This window comes from Oryza brachyantha, chromosome 1 (assembly GCF_000231095.2).
Source record: "Oryza brachyantha chromosome 1, ObraRS2, whole genome shotgun sequence".
NCBI classification, from domain to species: Eukaryota; Viridiplantae; Streptophyta; class Magnoliopsida; order Poales; family Poaceae; genus Oryza; species Oryza brachyantha.
This window is the reverse complement of record NC_023163.2, coordinates 30,042,323-30,057,648: the sequence shown is the minus strand read 5'-3', so window position 1 is coordinate 30,057,648 and position 15,326 is coordinate 30,042,323. Positions and strand designations below refer to the sequence as shown.

The following is a 15,326-nucleotide window of genomic DNA, read 5'->3' as shown; positions in this document are numbered from 1 at the left end:
GTAACTAGTCTGAGCTGCACGGTTATGAAAGGCGGGACTAGTGTGCCCTTGCCTGGGCCGGTATGCTTCCAGCCATGTAGGGCGCCGCCGCTTGGGCTGTCGTAGCCACGCCGTTGGGCCTATAAACTGTCTTCAAGCCGAGCCTCTCCATAGGTCACTCATGCCCTTGTGTGAGTTGTGTCGCCTCCCACCTCTCACTCTTTTCTTCTTTTCTCCTCCAAATTTCCCTATATAATTTCGACGCTTTCACACACATTGTAAAGCCTGTTGCAAAGTCCTCCCCTCCCACATAGTGCCTGTCCAATATATGCCACCGCCAACCCCTCTTCAGTCTAGTCTCAATCCACGGTTGATCAACGCTGATTTAGAAGGATTTTGACTTCAATTCACGTAGCCTCCCGACCATTTTTAGACCTAGGTAAATTATTCGTTTTTTTCCCCTTATTTCAAAAGCTGATGTTTATGTGATTGTTGATGTAAAATGTTTGCAACTTTGATCTTTTTACTACTTCTGTACATAAATTCTTTAACCTTACCTAAAGTTATAAAACATAAAATTCACCCATAAATCTAAATGTATATCCAAAACATATATATGGGTTCGTGGATTCTTAACGAATAAAAAAAACTTATAATATGAAATAAATTGGGACGAGATTTCTGCACACTAATGCTTTTTTCATCATATTTGTAGTCTGGTGTCAGGTAAAGAAACAATAGAGCCTACGGCACCCTCGACGTCGTGCCGCATTGCCGCCCAAGGTCGGCTTCTAAAGTATTTTTCTTTAAAAAAAAGTTTCCAAAGTTGATCATCTCATATATTTTAAAAGCATACTCTTAGCTGTGCAACAATTAATTTTATTATTTATAACAACAAAAGCTATAGTAAAACAAATAATCTTTCATCTTATCATCTTTATGTAATACAAGAACGCATCCTAGTCTTCAACTGTTATCGCCCAACCGAATGCCAGCATAATGAGGAAAAAGACCAGAAGAACTGCAAGTTTGACAGGGTCCTCCAAATCTGGAGCGAGGCCCAATTGCCGTCTCACCAGCATAAATGCCACCAAAAAAAAAAAAACTGCATATAAGCCGCCATTCCGACGATAAATGCCACCAAAAAAAAAATACATCAACAAAAATCAATTAAGCGTGCGTTCAATTTCACGGGACGACATGATTTCAAAATTCATCATAAAAGACAGCCATTTTTTTACCTTTTTCTTCTGTTTAGATTTATAAGCCAAAATTTAAACTATCAACCTTTAATTTAGAGTTGATTTTTAGAAATTTTTTAACCAAAATTTACTTTTCACTTCTAGATCAGTAACTCGGTAAGAATAAGTATATAAAATTTTTATTTATAAATTATTTTGTTTCGTATAACCTTAAGGATACACGTGTACGTACGAGCTTGAAGACGGGAAAGTCCCGGCTCCCCGGCGGCTCGGTCTCCATCATCATCAGCAGCGACGCCGTCGTGCTGGGCGGCGCCGGAGGAGGAGACGACGACCACTTCAGACAGCTTTGCAGCTTCTTCGGGAGGAAGGCAACGAGGACAAGAAGGGTGTGTGATACTTCAGGAGACCCTTCATGAGTTGAATTCTAAAAAAATAAAAGGAGTTTTTATGAAGATTGATTTTGAAAAAGCATACGATAGAGTGAAATGGTCTTTCCTGTTTGAAATTTTGGGAAAAAAAAGAAGTTTCCTGCTAAATGGATCAGTTGGATTAAGAGCTGTATAGTAGGAGGTAAAGTTTGTGTGAATGTAAATGGAGAGAAGAGTAATTTTTTCAATACCTCTAGTCTCTAGAGGCTTGAGGCAGGGTGATCCTCTCTCTCCTCTTTTGTTCAATATTGTTAGTGATGCACTGGCTGGTATCTTTGATAGTGCTAAAGAAGCTCAACTTATTACTGGTTTGGTGCCTAATATTTTTTAAGGTGGTTTAACTCACCTACAGTATGCTGATGATACTGTGATTTTTATGCCTTTTGTAGAACAAGAAATTGCCATTACTAAATTTTTATTATATTGTTTTGAAGAGATGTCAGGTATGAAAGTGAATTATCATAAAAGTGAGGTTTTTTCTGTAGGTTTGTCTGAAGAAGAACAATGTCGAGTTGAAAAAAATACTTAATTGTCCTAGAGGTTGTTTCCGAATTAAATATCTAGGCTTACTAATTAGTCCTTCTAAACTTAAGGTGTCTGACTTTGAGTTTATTCCACAAAAAATATATAAACGTTTGGCTACTTGGCAAGCTAAGAATCTTTCTTATGGAGGCAGAGCTGTCGGGTTAGAATCTTGTTTGTCGTCTATTCCTACTTATGCTATGGGTTTTTATTTGCTACCTGAAGGTAATTCATAGGAAAATAGATTCTATTCGAGGCAGATACTACTGGGAAGGAGTTGGAGGAAAAAAGAGGTATCATATGTTGAAATGGGAGAACCTAGCTTTTCCTAAAGAGTTTGGGGGGATTGGTTTCACAGAAACTAGAACTAGGAATATTTCACTGATGTCAAAATAGATTTTTGAACTGGAGAAAGGGGGAAAGGGAGTCCATGTATAGAATTGCTAAAAAAGAAATATCTTCATAGAGTTGGTTTTTTCAGTTAACAAATGTGACTGGATCTCAATTTTGGAAGAGTTTATTAAATTTAAGACATTGGATTAAATTGGGTTGTCGTTGTAATGTAGGAAAGGGAGATCATGTGTATTTTTGGGAGGATGTCTGGTTAGGGAATTGCTCTTTGAAAATAGCTTTTCATAGCTTATATGTCATTTGTAATCAACAGTCTTGTTTGGTAAGGGAGGTTATTAAGAATGGGACTGATTTTTTGACCTTTAGAAGAGGTTTTGGTCAGAATGAGATGTCAAAGTGGTAGGAATTGGATGATATGATTTCTAGTGTAGCTTTAAAGGACTGTGATGACTCACTGATTTGGGAACTGGAAGGTAACAAAGGTTTTTCTTCGAGATCTCTGTACAGATTTATTACTTTTAGAGGTATGAGTGATAAAAGAATCATTAGACTTTGGGCTGCTCCTATTCCTCCAAAAGTTAAGCATTTTTTTGGTTGTTGTTAAGAGATAGAATTCAATCTGCTGCTAATTTGAAGGCCAGGAATTGGGATGGTTCTGAGTTTTGTAAACTTTGTGGCCAACTAGAAACTTGTCAACATATTATCTTTCAGTGCCCTCTAGCAAAGTTCATGTGGTGCCTAGTTAGAGATGTCTTTGATTGGCAGTTAGCTCCTAATGATTTAGAGATGTTTTTTTATCTGGTGGTGGACAGGAGAACTGATAAACAAAGTAGAGTGGTGCTGATGCTCTTAGGGGCTTGTTGTTGGAGTGTTTGGCTTATTAGAAATGATATGGTGTTCAGAGAAAAACTTGTCTCTTCTCCTTGTATTATCATTTACAGAGTTGTTTCCTTTTTATCTCAGTGGAGGGTCTTGGCAAAAGAAGATGAGGAGGATCAGTTGGAAACAATGAAGACCAAGCTGCTGGATGGCGTCAAGAACTTAAGACCAAGATCAAGGGGAAGGAGTGATGCTTAGGGTTTAGTTTTACTGGAACATGTTAGTTTTGTTGCTCTGGTGTTGATTCTGTTTCTAACACCGTGGATGGTTGTTGTGTTCTCAGCTTTGTGAGGGTGGTGTTTTGGTAGCTTCTAATCTTTGAGACTTGATTGTAAGCTGGTACCCCCCGCATGAATACTTGTTTTCCTGTTTGCTTTAGTAAAAGCAGGGCGGTGGCCTTTTCTCTAAAAAAAATAACTTCCACCCCGAGCAGGATCCATAGCTACCTACAACCCTAAATCGCCTCAAACTTCCAATCCCCAGGAAAACCCAGTAGATGAGTCCACAAAACCGGTGAAGACCCGAATAGAATGCTCGATTACCTTGTCGCGTCGCTGGAGATGGACGGGGAGAGCTTGAGCTGGGGCGGCTAGGAGCAGATCTGCCGCGAGCGTCGGACCTGCTATGGCCGAGCACGAGGCATCGAACCGAGTGTTGGACCGAGCGCGGGAGCGGACGAGGGGCAGAGGGAGATTTAGGGACGAGGCATGACCTTGCCGCTCGCCGTCGGGGCACGATCGCCACTAGTGCATAGCCTTGCCCTCGAGTGTCCAACGCCCTCCAAAAACCTAACAAAGACGCACAACGCCTCTGCTGGACACGAGTGGTTTCGCACAGCCTCAGACTTGGCGCCTTTGGGCCAAACGCCACGTCGGCCCACTGTGAAGGCCCTAAGGCGTGCTGGCTCAAGTTGCAGTCGCAGAGCTCGTTGCAGCAACACGTTGAAGGCGGATGCACTTAGGGTAAGACGGTTGTTATCTATTTAACACACACAGACAGCTAAATAGATAGCTTGTATAATGATTTTTTCTATTTGTTTGTCTGTAAAATATTTAATTTATCCTTTGACACATAAATCAAGGTAATTATTGGTGCTAGCGAATAGATAAGACGCGGTGTACAACAGTGTTAACGGTGTCGGTTTGGCGTTGGAGCATGTACCCCTGCCGTCTCTTCGCAAAGAGATACTTCGGTTTGGCGTTGGTTTTTTTTTTTTTTTTGCAAATTTCATAACATACGAACGGCTTAAAGACAAGACAGGTGTTGTACGTGCCCTTAGCTGTTGTCATCGTTGCCGGCAGTGGTGAGGGCTTCTTCCATCTGGCGGTTCAATAGGTCCTCCAGCAGAGTCGATGTGTTAGGGCGGGCACATGATTTAGAGGTTGGGTGTTCAAAAGGTTAAGGATTGAGAAAAAAATTTTATACCCTAGATCCCAATAATTGACTCATATAACATTAAAATTTAGCGATTGTATGATATATATCATATATAACAAAAATTTGATCATAAGATCATATTTAATTGATAAACATGTCGTTGCTCTGTAGCAAAAAGCAACAGCCAAGTCACATTATTCTCGTCTACAACATCTATTATGTTCTCACATAAAACATGACCTATGACCTCTATGTATTTATAGTATCTATCGCATTCTCACGTAGAACATGAAAAACTAAAATTACATCGTACCCAAGTCTTCATGTCATCATACAACATGAACTGCTTACTATGAAGGTAGCATCATCCTTAACATAATCACAACTGCCAACTGCAAAATAAACACATGAATAAACACATAAGTAAACAATCTTCCTCTAAGCCATAAAAAAGAGGAAAATATTTCAAGAAAAAATATTAAAGTTTAATAATCATTACTCCATGATTGTCGTTGTATTTTTTCTATGTCCATAACAATCCTACATTAGGCATTGGAAGTTTGTTATAAAACTCTATACATTCATTCGGATAACCAAATAAACATAAAATTGAAGTTTATTCAAAATTTATACTGATATATAGAAAGATAAATGCAACATCATGATTAATTTTAGCATTGATTATAATGATGTATTTGCATAGGCCGAGCAATAAATGATAGTAAAGTATCGCAAGTGTGGTGAGGCCAATAATACCAAAACGTGCTACCAAACGAGCATAAACCAACAATAAATGGTATAGCGAGTCCTATCTACTATAAACAAATTAAACTCCAACATGTTGCAAAGATGACATGGAATCACCATTTGAAGACATTACTTTAATGTTTTATTAGGTTTTCTGGATCAAAGCTAGATAAAATAGCTAAGACTCCAAATAGTGTATGTGTCCGAGTTAACCTCCAATGTCTTGCATGCACAAAGTTCATCTCAGGTTCATTAAAAATCAAGCCAAAACAACAATACACACCACACTGCTTAAGTAACATATAAACAATAAGAAACCGTAATGTCAAAGAAAAAAAGTATGAAACCAAAATGTAAATGATTGTTCTATTTCTTCATAACAACTTAAAGTCCAAAATTAAGCAAATGTAGTATGTCAGTAAGGAGAAAGACCTATCATCAATGACATGAAAAATAGACTATCGACAAGCAGAACAGAACACATTTTAACAGAATCATCACCACCTTTTATATGCTCATGCTTATGCTTATAAACCAACATTTGAATCTTAAAACTTAATCCGCTTAGCTTATGTTTTTATCGTAGTTTATTTTCAACCTTTAATATTACATTTCAAAGAATACATACATGAAAGTTTTACTCATAAATTATATTTTATTTGTTAATAAGTTTTTTCGCCTATACTTAATTTCAGCAAAACCATGAGACTCATGGGTGAGACCAGGTGAGACCGTGGGTGGCCCGACGCAGTGCATCGCTCAGAATGTCGTGGTCGGCCTTGGCGCTCATCATAGTGTATGGCACGCCCACTAGGTGCTCCAATGTGATAGGATCAGTGGAGCTCATAGCGGCCCGCGCTTGGCCGGTGGCGTGGGCGAGGAGCGCAGTAACCTACTCTACATTGGAGGAGCTAGGGGAGGAGTAGGGTATGGATACGCTCAGCGGGTGAAGGTTCTTGCAACACAACCATATTTCCCGAAATCATAAGTGAAGGCATCGGGCCAGAGGCGTTGACGATTGACTATGAGGAGATTTTCACCTCGAGAGTCAGGGCAAAGAGGACTACGCGATGCCCCTCCTGACGAGGGTTATTATTGTTATTCTCTTCGGTTTTTGTAATTGACGTCGTTGACTTTTAAATTTATATTTGACCATTTGTTTTATTCAAAACTTTTGTGTAGATATGTAAAATTATAAATCATGCTTACATTAGTTTAGTAATAAATTAAAATTGCAAAAAAATAATTAATAATTATATAATTTTTTAGTAAGATGAATAGTCAAACGTATCCAAAAGTCAATATGTCAATTAAAAATACGAGGGATTATTATTAATGCTACTGCTATGAGCTACTCTTATAATGTTTGGTATATTTTGGGCCCAAATAATCGGGCCGTGTGATCGAACACGGACGCACGGAGCTAACGGGCCTGAACCGAGCTAAACTAAAGAAGGACAACCCGATTCACCACAATTTTCAGCCCAGAATCAGTCAGATTTTGGGCTGATACAACCCAAGGCGAGAGCCTTGTTAACGGGCAGACAACAACGGTGGAGACGGCAGGCGGTGTCATCGCTCGGGCAACGCTGGAGACGGGGGCGAGCGCGTCATTGCCGATTCCGGTGAGGAGGGGGAAGGTTGTTCGGGCACCGCAACGGAGCCCGAGCTCGCCGCCGCATCTGCCCAAGCGTGCCAAGCCTGTGCCCGCTGCCGCCGTCGCCCTTCCACTGCCGTCGCCGCCCCAAGTTCGCGCCCAGTGTCATCATCTCCCCGTGCCCACGCCCAAGCTCGCTGTTGCCCGGCACCAGCTTGATGGAGAGAGGTGAGTGTGGTTTTTTTTTTCTTATTAGGCTGATAAGTGGGCCCCATGAATTTTTAATCTATTTTTTGCTGATTGGGATGCCACGTCAGCGAAACCACCCTTCAATACTGACCAAGAACCTGAATTAAACGGTTTTCGTAACTTCGAGTGCCAACATTTCTGGTATTACGGTTAAGAACGATTTTGATACTTCGTGACAACTTGAGAGACCCAAAGTAAACTTATTTCTATATAATATATATACTTTATCCTAATTTTTCAATAAAAACGATCTTACCTAGTATCCGGTATTGATTACCTTTCTACACCATCCCCTCCGTCATTCTCTACTGTGGGCAGCAACCACAACAACACTGCCCATCCCCGTGCTTATAAGCTGACCACCCGCGCGGTGCCGCCGCAGTGGACGGCGACCAAATCCATGGCATGACGGCATGTGGGCCATGTGGCTGAATGGGCAATGCGGGTGCGCTGGCCGGTGTCGGTGGTGTGCAACGGGCCGGGAACAAACCTCTAGTTTGGCGCTTCATTTTTTTTCCTCCTGATTAGGCTTATAAATTAAAATTTGATTTTTCCTTAAATTTGAAACTGATATCGAAGTATTTTTTTTACGGAAGTTCATTTTCTAGGCTTGGTATCTGATCAACGAGAATATGTATATAAAAGTTTCATTCACAAATTATTTTTTATTTAGTTTTTTTATGGATCACCTCCTTAATCTCACGTGGCTGCATCTAATCAGGTCCAAGCAATGTAGTCGGATCCAAACTTGGTTTCGAGAAGACACAGATCAAAAGAGTCCCCTGCGTGTTTATAAATGAATAGTATATGTGTATTACCAAACTTCTAGTGTGATAAAGGTTGTGATATAAATACTAATGTTATTGAAATTTTTTTCTTCATACGACAATAAATCAAATTAACCCTAAATTGAATGACGTATGCTGTGAGTTAGGAGGGGTGGAGATAGCGAGTTGAGTCAGCTTGGCTCGTTTGACCACTTAGCTAGAACGCTAGCTCGACTCGCTCTTTAGTAGCTAAAGCTAGCTTGTTTAGCTTGCGAGCCAGCGTCAAGAAGGAGAGTAGTGATGGGCAACGATATAGGCAGGCAAAGAGGGGCAGGAAGGACTGACGGTTTGGCCAATGACACAAGCGATCGATACGAGCTGCACTGACGAATCTACATGCATCGTCATCCCCTGCCTAAGCCTGCCCTTCTCTTGCCTAACCTTAATCAATCGCCGCCGCCTTAAGGAGCTCGGGATGTCACTGTCGCCTGTGCGTGGAGCCGCAGTCGATAATGCTGCTATGGTGGTACCTGTACGTAGAGCCATGCCCGAGGGAACCCAAGGTCAACTCCGTTGTCTACATAGAGCTGCCACCATTGTTTCACATAAAAGGGACGGGGAGGAGACAATGGGAGATAAAGAAAGAAGAGGCTCAAAGTTACCTCTCTTAGACTCGTTCGGCTTGGTCGATGGAAGGAGACGTGGGGTACTTATTTTTGGCTCGTTAGCCGGCTTGAGATGACTCGTTATGTTTAGTTTGTTTGGTATATAATTAGATTCTCTTATAGTCATTTCAGTGTCATTTTTTGAACTTTGAACTGTTTAGATTCATTTTTCTAAATGTCTGATCAACTCTCGAATCATTGAATGATTGAAATATTTTTATCGTGGTAGAAAATTTAAATCCTATAAATATTTTCATTTTTTAAACGGATTAAGTATTTTTTAAATGAGCCAATCAGGAGTCGAACGAGCTAAAGATCCATGAGGCTTTTTTGTCCAACCCTGGTGACTCAGATTAAGAAACCTATCGTTTGATAAGTCCGGTTTCTCAAAACATGCATCTATTGATGTATGTGTGTAAAGTTGTAAGTTGTAAACTTGTAATGGCTCATATGTATCACTTATTAGCAATTTAAAGATAAACTATATATAGAACACAACACAACACACATATATATAGAGAGACGGAGATAGACTAATATGTGCATCCCTCTTTGTACAAGTTATTCTACATCTCTATCCTACTAAGGCCCATCCCATCTCCCACCCTCCTCTCAAGGCCCAAAAACCACCTCCACCTCATTTAAAGACTGGTCAACGGGATAACCACATGGGTCAACTTCTTTATGGGTTTTTCCTCATGTCTATTTAAGCTCATCTCTTGTCTCAGAATTGCAGTAACGTCGTGATAGAAGTGCAGTAACATCGCGATATACGTGCAGTAACATGTGTGTTGCACAGTTACAGTAACGTCGTGATAGAAATACAGTAACATCACGATAGAAGTACAGTAACATCATGACTTGTTGGTACAGTACAACTAATACATGTGAGAGAGCTAAAATATTGTATTCTCAATCTTTAGGTAGCAATATCTCATGTGTTTTATATTATTTTTTAAAACTGTTTTCACCACATTGGTTAAAAAAATGTGATTTAAAAAACTAGATCCGTCATGACTATATTTTGACGTTGTTACTGCATTTTATAAGGCATGTTACTGTATTTTTGCCTTCGTGTTACTGCACTTTTCAGATAGATGGGAGTTGACAAAGGTGAGATGTGGAAGAAGGTCAAAGAACGGGTTTTGACTAACGGGAGAGTGCTTTGACCAGGCTAGAAGAGGGGATTTGGGCCTTTGGAAGGGGGTGATTGAAGGTTTGGATCTTATGAAGAAGGGGGACATAGAATAGCTTAGCTAGGGGGTGCACATATTAGTTTTAATATATATATATATATATATATATATATATATATATATATATATATATATACACTATTATAAAAAGCGGTAACGATTCTGCCTGGCTTTTTCGTTCGTCGTGGGTCCCACACGATGTTGTGGTCCCACGCGGCAACATATTATAAAAACTTCGTATAGGTATGCCTTCCTCCATATTTATTGCGTCCTGCGTATAACTAGACTAAATTGAGTCCTTAGTCCAATGGGTAAGATAATTTGTTTTAAGGTTGGAGTTCTCCGGTTCGATCCCGTCAGGCCGCCAGGCGCTGCAGCCGTTTCATCTTTTTTTTTTTTTGGCCAGCCAGCCTGGGTCGATGACTCGATTAGCACCCTGATTACAGGTAGAGCCCAACTAATTAATTATTAAAATTTAGATTTAGTCTTAAATTTGTAACATTGTTTGTTGTTTTTTAATCATCAAATATATCAAGACAATAGATTGAAAATTTTTAACTAAAAAGTTGTCCAGTAAAAATTTCTCAAAATATATTATTATTATTGTGATTTTAGAGTAGATTATTTCTATTGTTGAACAAAGTTGATGAGCAAAATATTTTCGCATACAAATATTTTCTTTATGATAAAGTTTAAGAACATAATTTTTATTTGTGTTTAAATTTTATTAATACCTATGCATAAAGTTTATGACTACAAGTAGTACTCACATATTTTTTAAATATAAAAATTGGTCAAGGGATTGGCACAGAAGCCAATGAGATTAAAATACATTACTTCAGCTTAACTTGATTAAATATATTTCACTTCTCGATGCATTCCGTCAGTTACATATTGTTCCTTAGTATTTATAAGGTTAGTGCGAATGTCATTCAAGTATTGAGCTATGGAACACATACGTTTAGTAGAAAGGGGCATCGTGCATGTCAACAAATGTTTTAGATTTAGTTAAAATTTGTTCAAATTTCAGAGTTAGCGTGTGTTTGATGCGTAGTACTTTCTTATCTCCATGAGGAGTTAGAAACAAGGATTATCAACGGGGAAGAATAGGAAAAGAAGGAAGAGTAAAATAAAGAAGAAATGAAGAAGATAAGAAAGAAGAGAAGACAGAAGAAAACAAAAAGGAAACGAAAGATACCATAAGGAGAAGCTAAAAATTCAAAATTTAAACTTATGATATATTCACATGGTTCACAAAATTAATTAATTAATACCGAGTTATATATATGTTTTAGCCGTTTCTTTAATATGTAATAATTTTTTACCCGTAACGAAGCACGGGCATCGTTCCTAGTATATATATATATATCGTACAGGGAACCAACAGGGATTAAATCTGTTAATATACGGACTCACGCTGTAACCGAGTTTGATAATAGTATTATTGTTGCCCTAGTAGCAACGACGGAAGTAGTACTAATTATTCAAATCAACTTAGAGATACTAGTATTACTACTAATCATTCAAATCAAATGAGAGATAGTACTGCTACGAGCCTACGAGTGTTTGAATATGCAGTCCTTTGCATAATAACACGAGGTCGTTTCAGTGGCTACGTATTCAGCGTCTTTGGAGAATTTTGTAATGAATCGCGCGAGACAAGTTAAATTTGTCCTAAAGTTCCCATGAAATCTATTTAACAAAGAGAAGAAAAAAACAGTTTCATGTCAAATCGGTGTTCTACACGGACACAGGAAGAAAGCCTCTTGAGAAACCGAAACCAACTGAGTAATCTTCAGAGACCCGTGTCCATAAATACAAGATAATAAACGGTTTCCAGCTACCAATCCGGCGGCAACTTCGGCCGGGGGCTCCATTGAATCGATCGGGTACCAGTTCATCCCGCGCCACTCACCGTCGCGCCGGCGGGCGTCCGATCGCGCGCGGCAGCGGCGGCGGCCATGACGCTCCTGGTGCCCCCGTCGCGAGCCCGGGTGATGCGGGCCCGGCGGCAGCTCGACGACGCGGCGGAGGCGGCTCTGCTCGAGGACCTATTGATCCGCCGGATGGAAGAAGGCCTCACCGCCGCCGCCGCCGGTGATGGCGGCGACGGGGGCGACGCGCATCCGCCTTCCACGTGCTTCTGCGACGAGATCTGCGACTGCGACGTGAGCCAGCGCGCCTTGCGCTACTTCCTCCGGGTAATTAACACTTAACTACTCATCATCAACTTTAATTTTAGTTATAATTTATTATCCGACAATAAATACTCGAGGCTTACGGCATGATTTCATGAAAAATCTCAGTTTTCCGATGAAATTAATCAATTTTTTTGGAATTTGACCATCCGTTTTATATACAACTAGTTAAATGCCTGTCCGTTGCAATAGTTACGAAAAATAGCAAAATCAAGTCTAAAAAATATTTTATTTGTTTGAAACAAAGATTGCATGTGTGTTATACTGTGTTTAAAAATACGTAAAAATATTTCATATGGAAAAACAAAAATAAAAATATCATGTTTAGAAAATTTAGTTGCAAAATTATTCAAATACAAAAGAGAGCTTGAGTATTCCATGTTTTATGGTGATATAATAGCACAAGTTGTAGTGGACCGCTGTTGTTTTTCACAATAGTATAGATAAGTTTATATTATTACGCCGGTGGCATATAGGCACATCCGCACATACAATTTTTTTTCTAAAAAAACTAAGTGTTTGTAAATTATTTTTTTCAACCAAATTATATTCAGGACATGAAATAATTATATATGTAGGAAGTAACATTTATCATGATGGTGAAGGTAAAAATTAGTATCCATCTTACTATCCTAGTCTACTGGACGATGTGATTGGCTTTTAATATAATATTCGACCATTTGTTTTTATTAAAAATATATAAATATTATTTATTTTATTATGGCTTATTTTATTAGTATAAACATACTCTAAGAAATATTTATATTTTTGCATATTTGTAATAATTTTTAATAAACCGAATAGTCAAATATCATGTCTAAAAAATTAACAGTATTATCTCTGAGTAGGGTATATGTATAGATAGGTGCTTCCTTAAATTAGACGAAGCTTTACTCTTTTGGCTAAACATTCTAGTGCACACCTCACATTCCATGATGAAAACTTTCTAAGTTGACTAGATTCACGTGGATTTTAGTGAATCTAAACAAATACACAAACGATGAATCTAGACGATGAAAAAAGTATTATGAAAACGAATGGAGTAATTATAAATATTTGTTTTATGGTCAGCTTAGTAATGGTGTCTCTATCGGAGACATACATTGTAATTTAATTATTTGTTTTCAGGGACTTATGACTACGGTCAGCGTAGTAATGATTGCCGGGCTACTCTATTTGAGACACACAACCGATGATCCAGATGTTCATGATCCCGGAAAACTGGCAATGCTAATCATTCTCTTTCTCGGTTTAATGGTGTTCGGCTTCTGCTTTACTACAGAAAATGCAATGCAGAGACTACCAGATTGATTAGTTTACTACATAAACTGGACTGCAGAAGTGCTTGCAAAACAGAACGTCTTTTGCGCACTCAAGCTTCCCATGTACGTGTACACATCGTGCACACCAATTTTTCCTGCTATTTTCGATGATATATGTTAGTCCGTGACTTGGAGTGTATATCATAATTTTAGCTTTCTTTGTTGTAATACCCACTTTTGTAGTAAAAAAAAAATCTACAAACGATGGGACAACATTTGACTATCAATGGAGATATCCATCCTTACTATAGAAAGGCCGGAGACACTGAATTGTCAAGTGACAACAAACTGATAAATTGTAACATTCCGAATTTTCCCTAAGCCGACAAATCATTTTTCTATATTGAATTACAAGAAATTATGTTGGTTTTAGTGGGGTTAATTAACCAAAAAATATTTAATTAATTCACCGAAAAGGCTGGTGTTTTCGTATTTCGTCGTGTCAAATGCAACTAAATAGACATACAGTTGTAATTTCAAAAGAAATGAGTTAAAAATCCTGCAATATTTCAGTAAAGTCGGCAACCTGTTCGTCTGTTTTTCCTTTCATTTTAGCTGTAGGAAGTCGTTCATGGGCTAAAAGTCTGGTCAGAGCGAGATCGGCCCAAGGCCCAGACCGGCCAGCCCTCTCTTTTTTCCTGGTCGTGCCCTTGAAATAAGTTCATTTTAGATCTCTCAAGTATCAAAATCGTCCATCGACCGTAATACTATAAATGTTAGCCCTCGAAGTTATGAAAATCCAAATCAAGTCCCTCGGTAGTATTGGAGGGTGATTTTGCTGACATGACATTCCAGTCAGCAAAAAAATATATTAAAAAATTCAAGGACCTACCTGCCGGTTACCAAGTTAGAAAAAAGTATATGGGCCCACCTGTCAAACTAATAAGAAAATAAAAAAAAATCCTCTCTCTCGCCTCCTCATCGAGGCCGGTGGATGGAGCGCTGGTGGCGATAGCAGGCGCAGGCGGCAAGCGCGAGCGTGGGCGGCGGCGGCAAGTGCGGGCGTGGACGGCTCGGCGTGGGACGGCGGCGGCCACCGCTTGGCTACGCCGTCCAACAGGCTCGCCCGGTCGCCGCGCAGAGTCATCGTCCTGTTGCCTCGGCCGGGCACGCGGACGATGATGTCGAGTCAGGCGGCCCTGGTCTTGAGCCGCCTCAGCTTCACGACGACGACGCTGATGTTGTCCATGCTGCCGCGTGCGACGGCGAGCTTAGCGAGCAGCGCCGCCGCGTCGGTCGCCGAGCTTCCGGGGACGGAGTCCGAGAACATGGCCGCCGCGCAGCCGTTGAGGCAGTTTCGGGCGATCTTGCACACCACCTCGTTGGACACCTTGTCCCACCCGTCGCTTGCTAGGATCAGGAACTCTTCCTTGTTCGTCCTCTCTACCAGGCACCTCACCTCGGGCTCTGCACACACGAACGACTTCATGTGACGATCGCGTCGGTGTTCTCGGCGGCAAAGCACGTCGGCGAGAAACTAGTGGACGGCGGCGCCGTCGTCGCGCGGCACCGACAGCTCCGTCACCCAACTGGCGCGCTTCGGCTACCGCCCTCGCCCTCCCACGCCCGCCCTCCCGCGCCGACCAACGCCCGCCGCCGCCGTGCATGTCGGCTGCCGCCCTCCCGCGCCGCCAGCCCGGCCGCCACCGGCCCCGCCCTCCCGCGCCGGTCGACGCCTACCACCGCCGCGCGGCTGTCTTCCCGCGCCGCCGGCCCAGCCGCCACCGTCCCTGCCCTCGCACGCCGGCCGACGCCCGCCACCGCCGCGTGGCCGTCTTCCCACGCCGCCGGCCCGGCCGCGACCGTCCCCGCCCTCCCGCACCACCGCCGCCAGCCCAGCCGTC

The 15,326-nt window shown here is 41.0% G+C and overlaps 2 protein-coding genes and 1 long non-coding RNA gene across 3 annotated transcripts; 1 reads left to right on the top strand and 2 right to left on the bottom strand.

The window, feature by feature from the left end:
• Positions 1 to 693: 693 nt before the first annotated feature.
• On the bottom strand, positions 694 to 4,168 carry LOC107304385. The gene is made up of 3 exons (XR_001550454.2): positions 3,907 to 4,168; positions 1,414 to 1,608; positions 694 to 1,084 (listed from the first exon to the last, which is right to left on the bottom strand). It is a non-coding gene; the product is annotated as an uncharacterized LOC107304385 (long non-coding RNA).
• A 7,473-nt stretch (positions 4,169 to 11,641) lies between these two features.
• Positions 11,642 to 13,801, top strand: LOC102718892. Its single transcript, XM_006646502.3, has 2 exons — positions 11,642 to 12,163; positions 13,289 to 13,801. Exons 1-2 carry the CDS (start codon positions 11,924 to 11,926, stop codon positions 13,469 to 13,471), a joined length of 423 nt encoding a protein of 140 aa, XP_006646565.1. The 5' UTR covers positions 11,642 to 11,923; the 3' UTR covers positions 13,472 to 13,801.
• An 810-nt stretch (positions 13,802 to 14,611) lies between these two features.
• Positions 14,612 to 14,911, bottom strand: LOC121056734 (protein phosphatase 2C 51-like). Its single transcript, XM_040530008.1, has one exon. It carries the CDS (start codon positions 14,909 to 14,911, stop codon positions 14,612 to 14,614), a length of 300 nt encoding a protein of 99 aa, XP_040385942.1.
• Between the last annotated feature and the right edge of the window lie 415 nt (positions 14,912 to 15,326).

Bases quoted from the DNA above. Each gene is read 5' to 3' on its own strand.
- LOC102718892 (XM_006646502.3), top strand. From the start codon at position 11,924: ATGACGCTCCTGGTGCCCCCGTCGCGAGCCCGGGTGATGCGGGCCCGG. The intron at 12,164-13,288 runs GTAATTAACACT...ATTTGTTTTCAG, and splicing joins CCTTGCGCTACTTCCTCCGG to GGACTTATGACTACGGTCAG.
- LOC121056734 (XM_040530008.1), bottom strand. From the start codon at position 14,911: ATGAAGTCGTTCGTGTGTGCAGAGCCCGAGGTGAGGTGCCTGGTAGAG.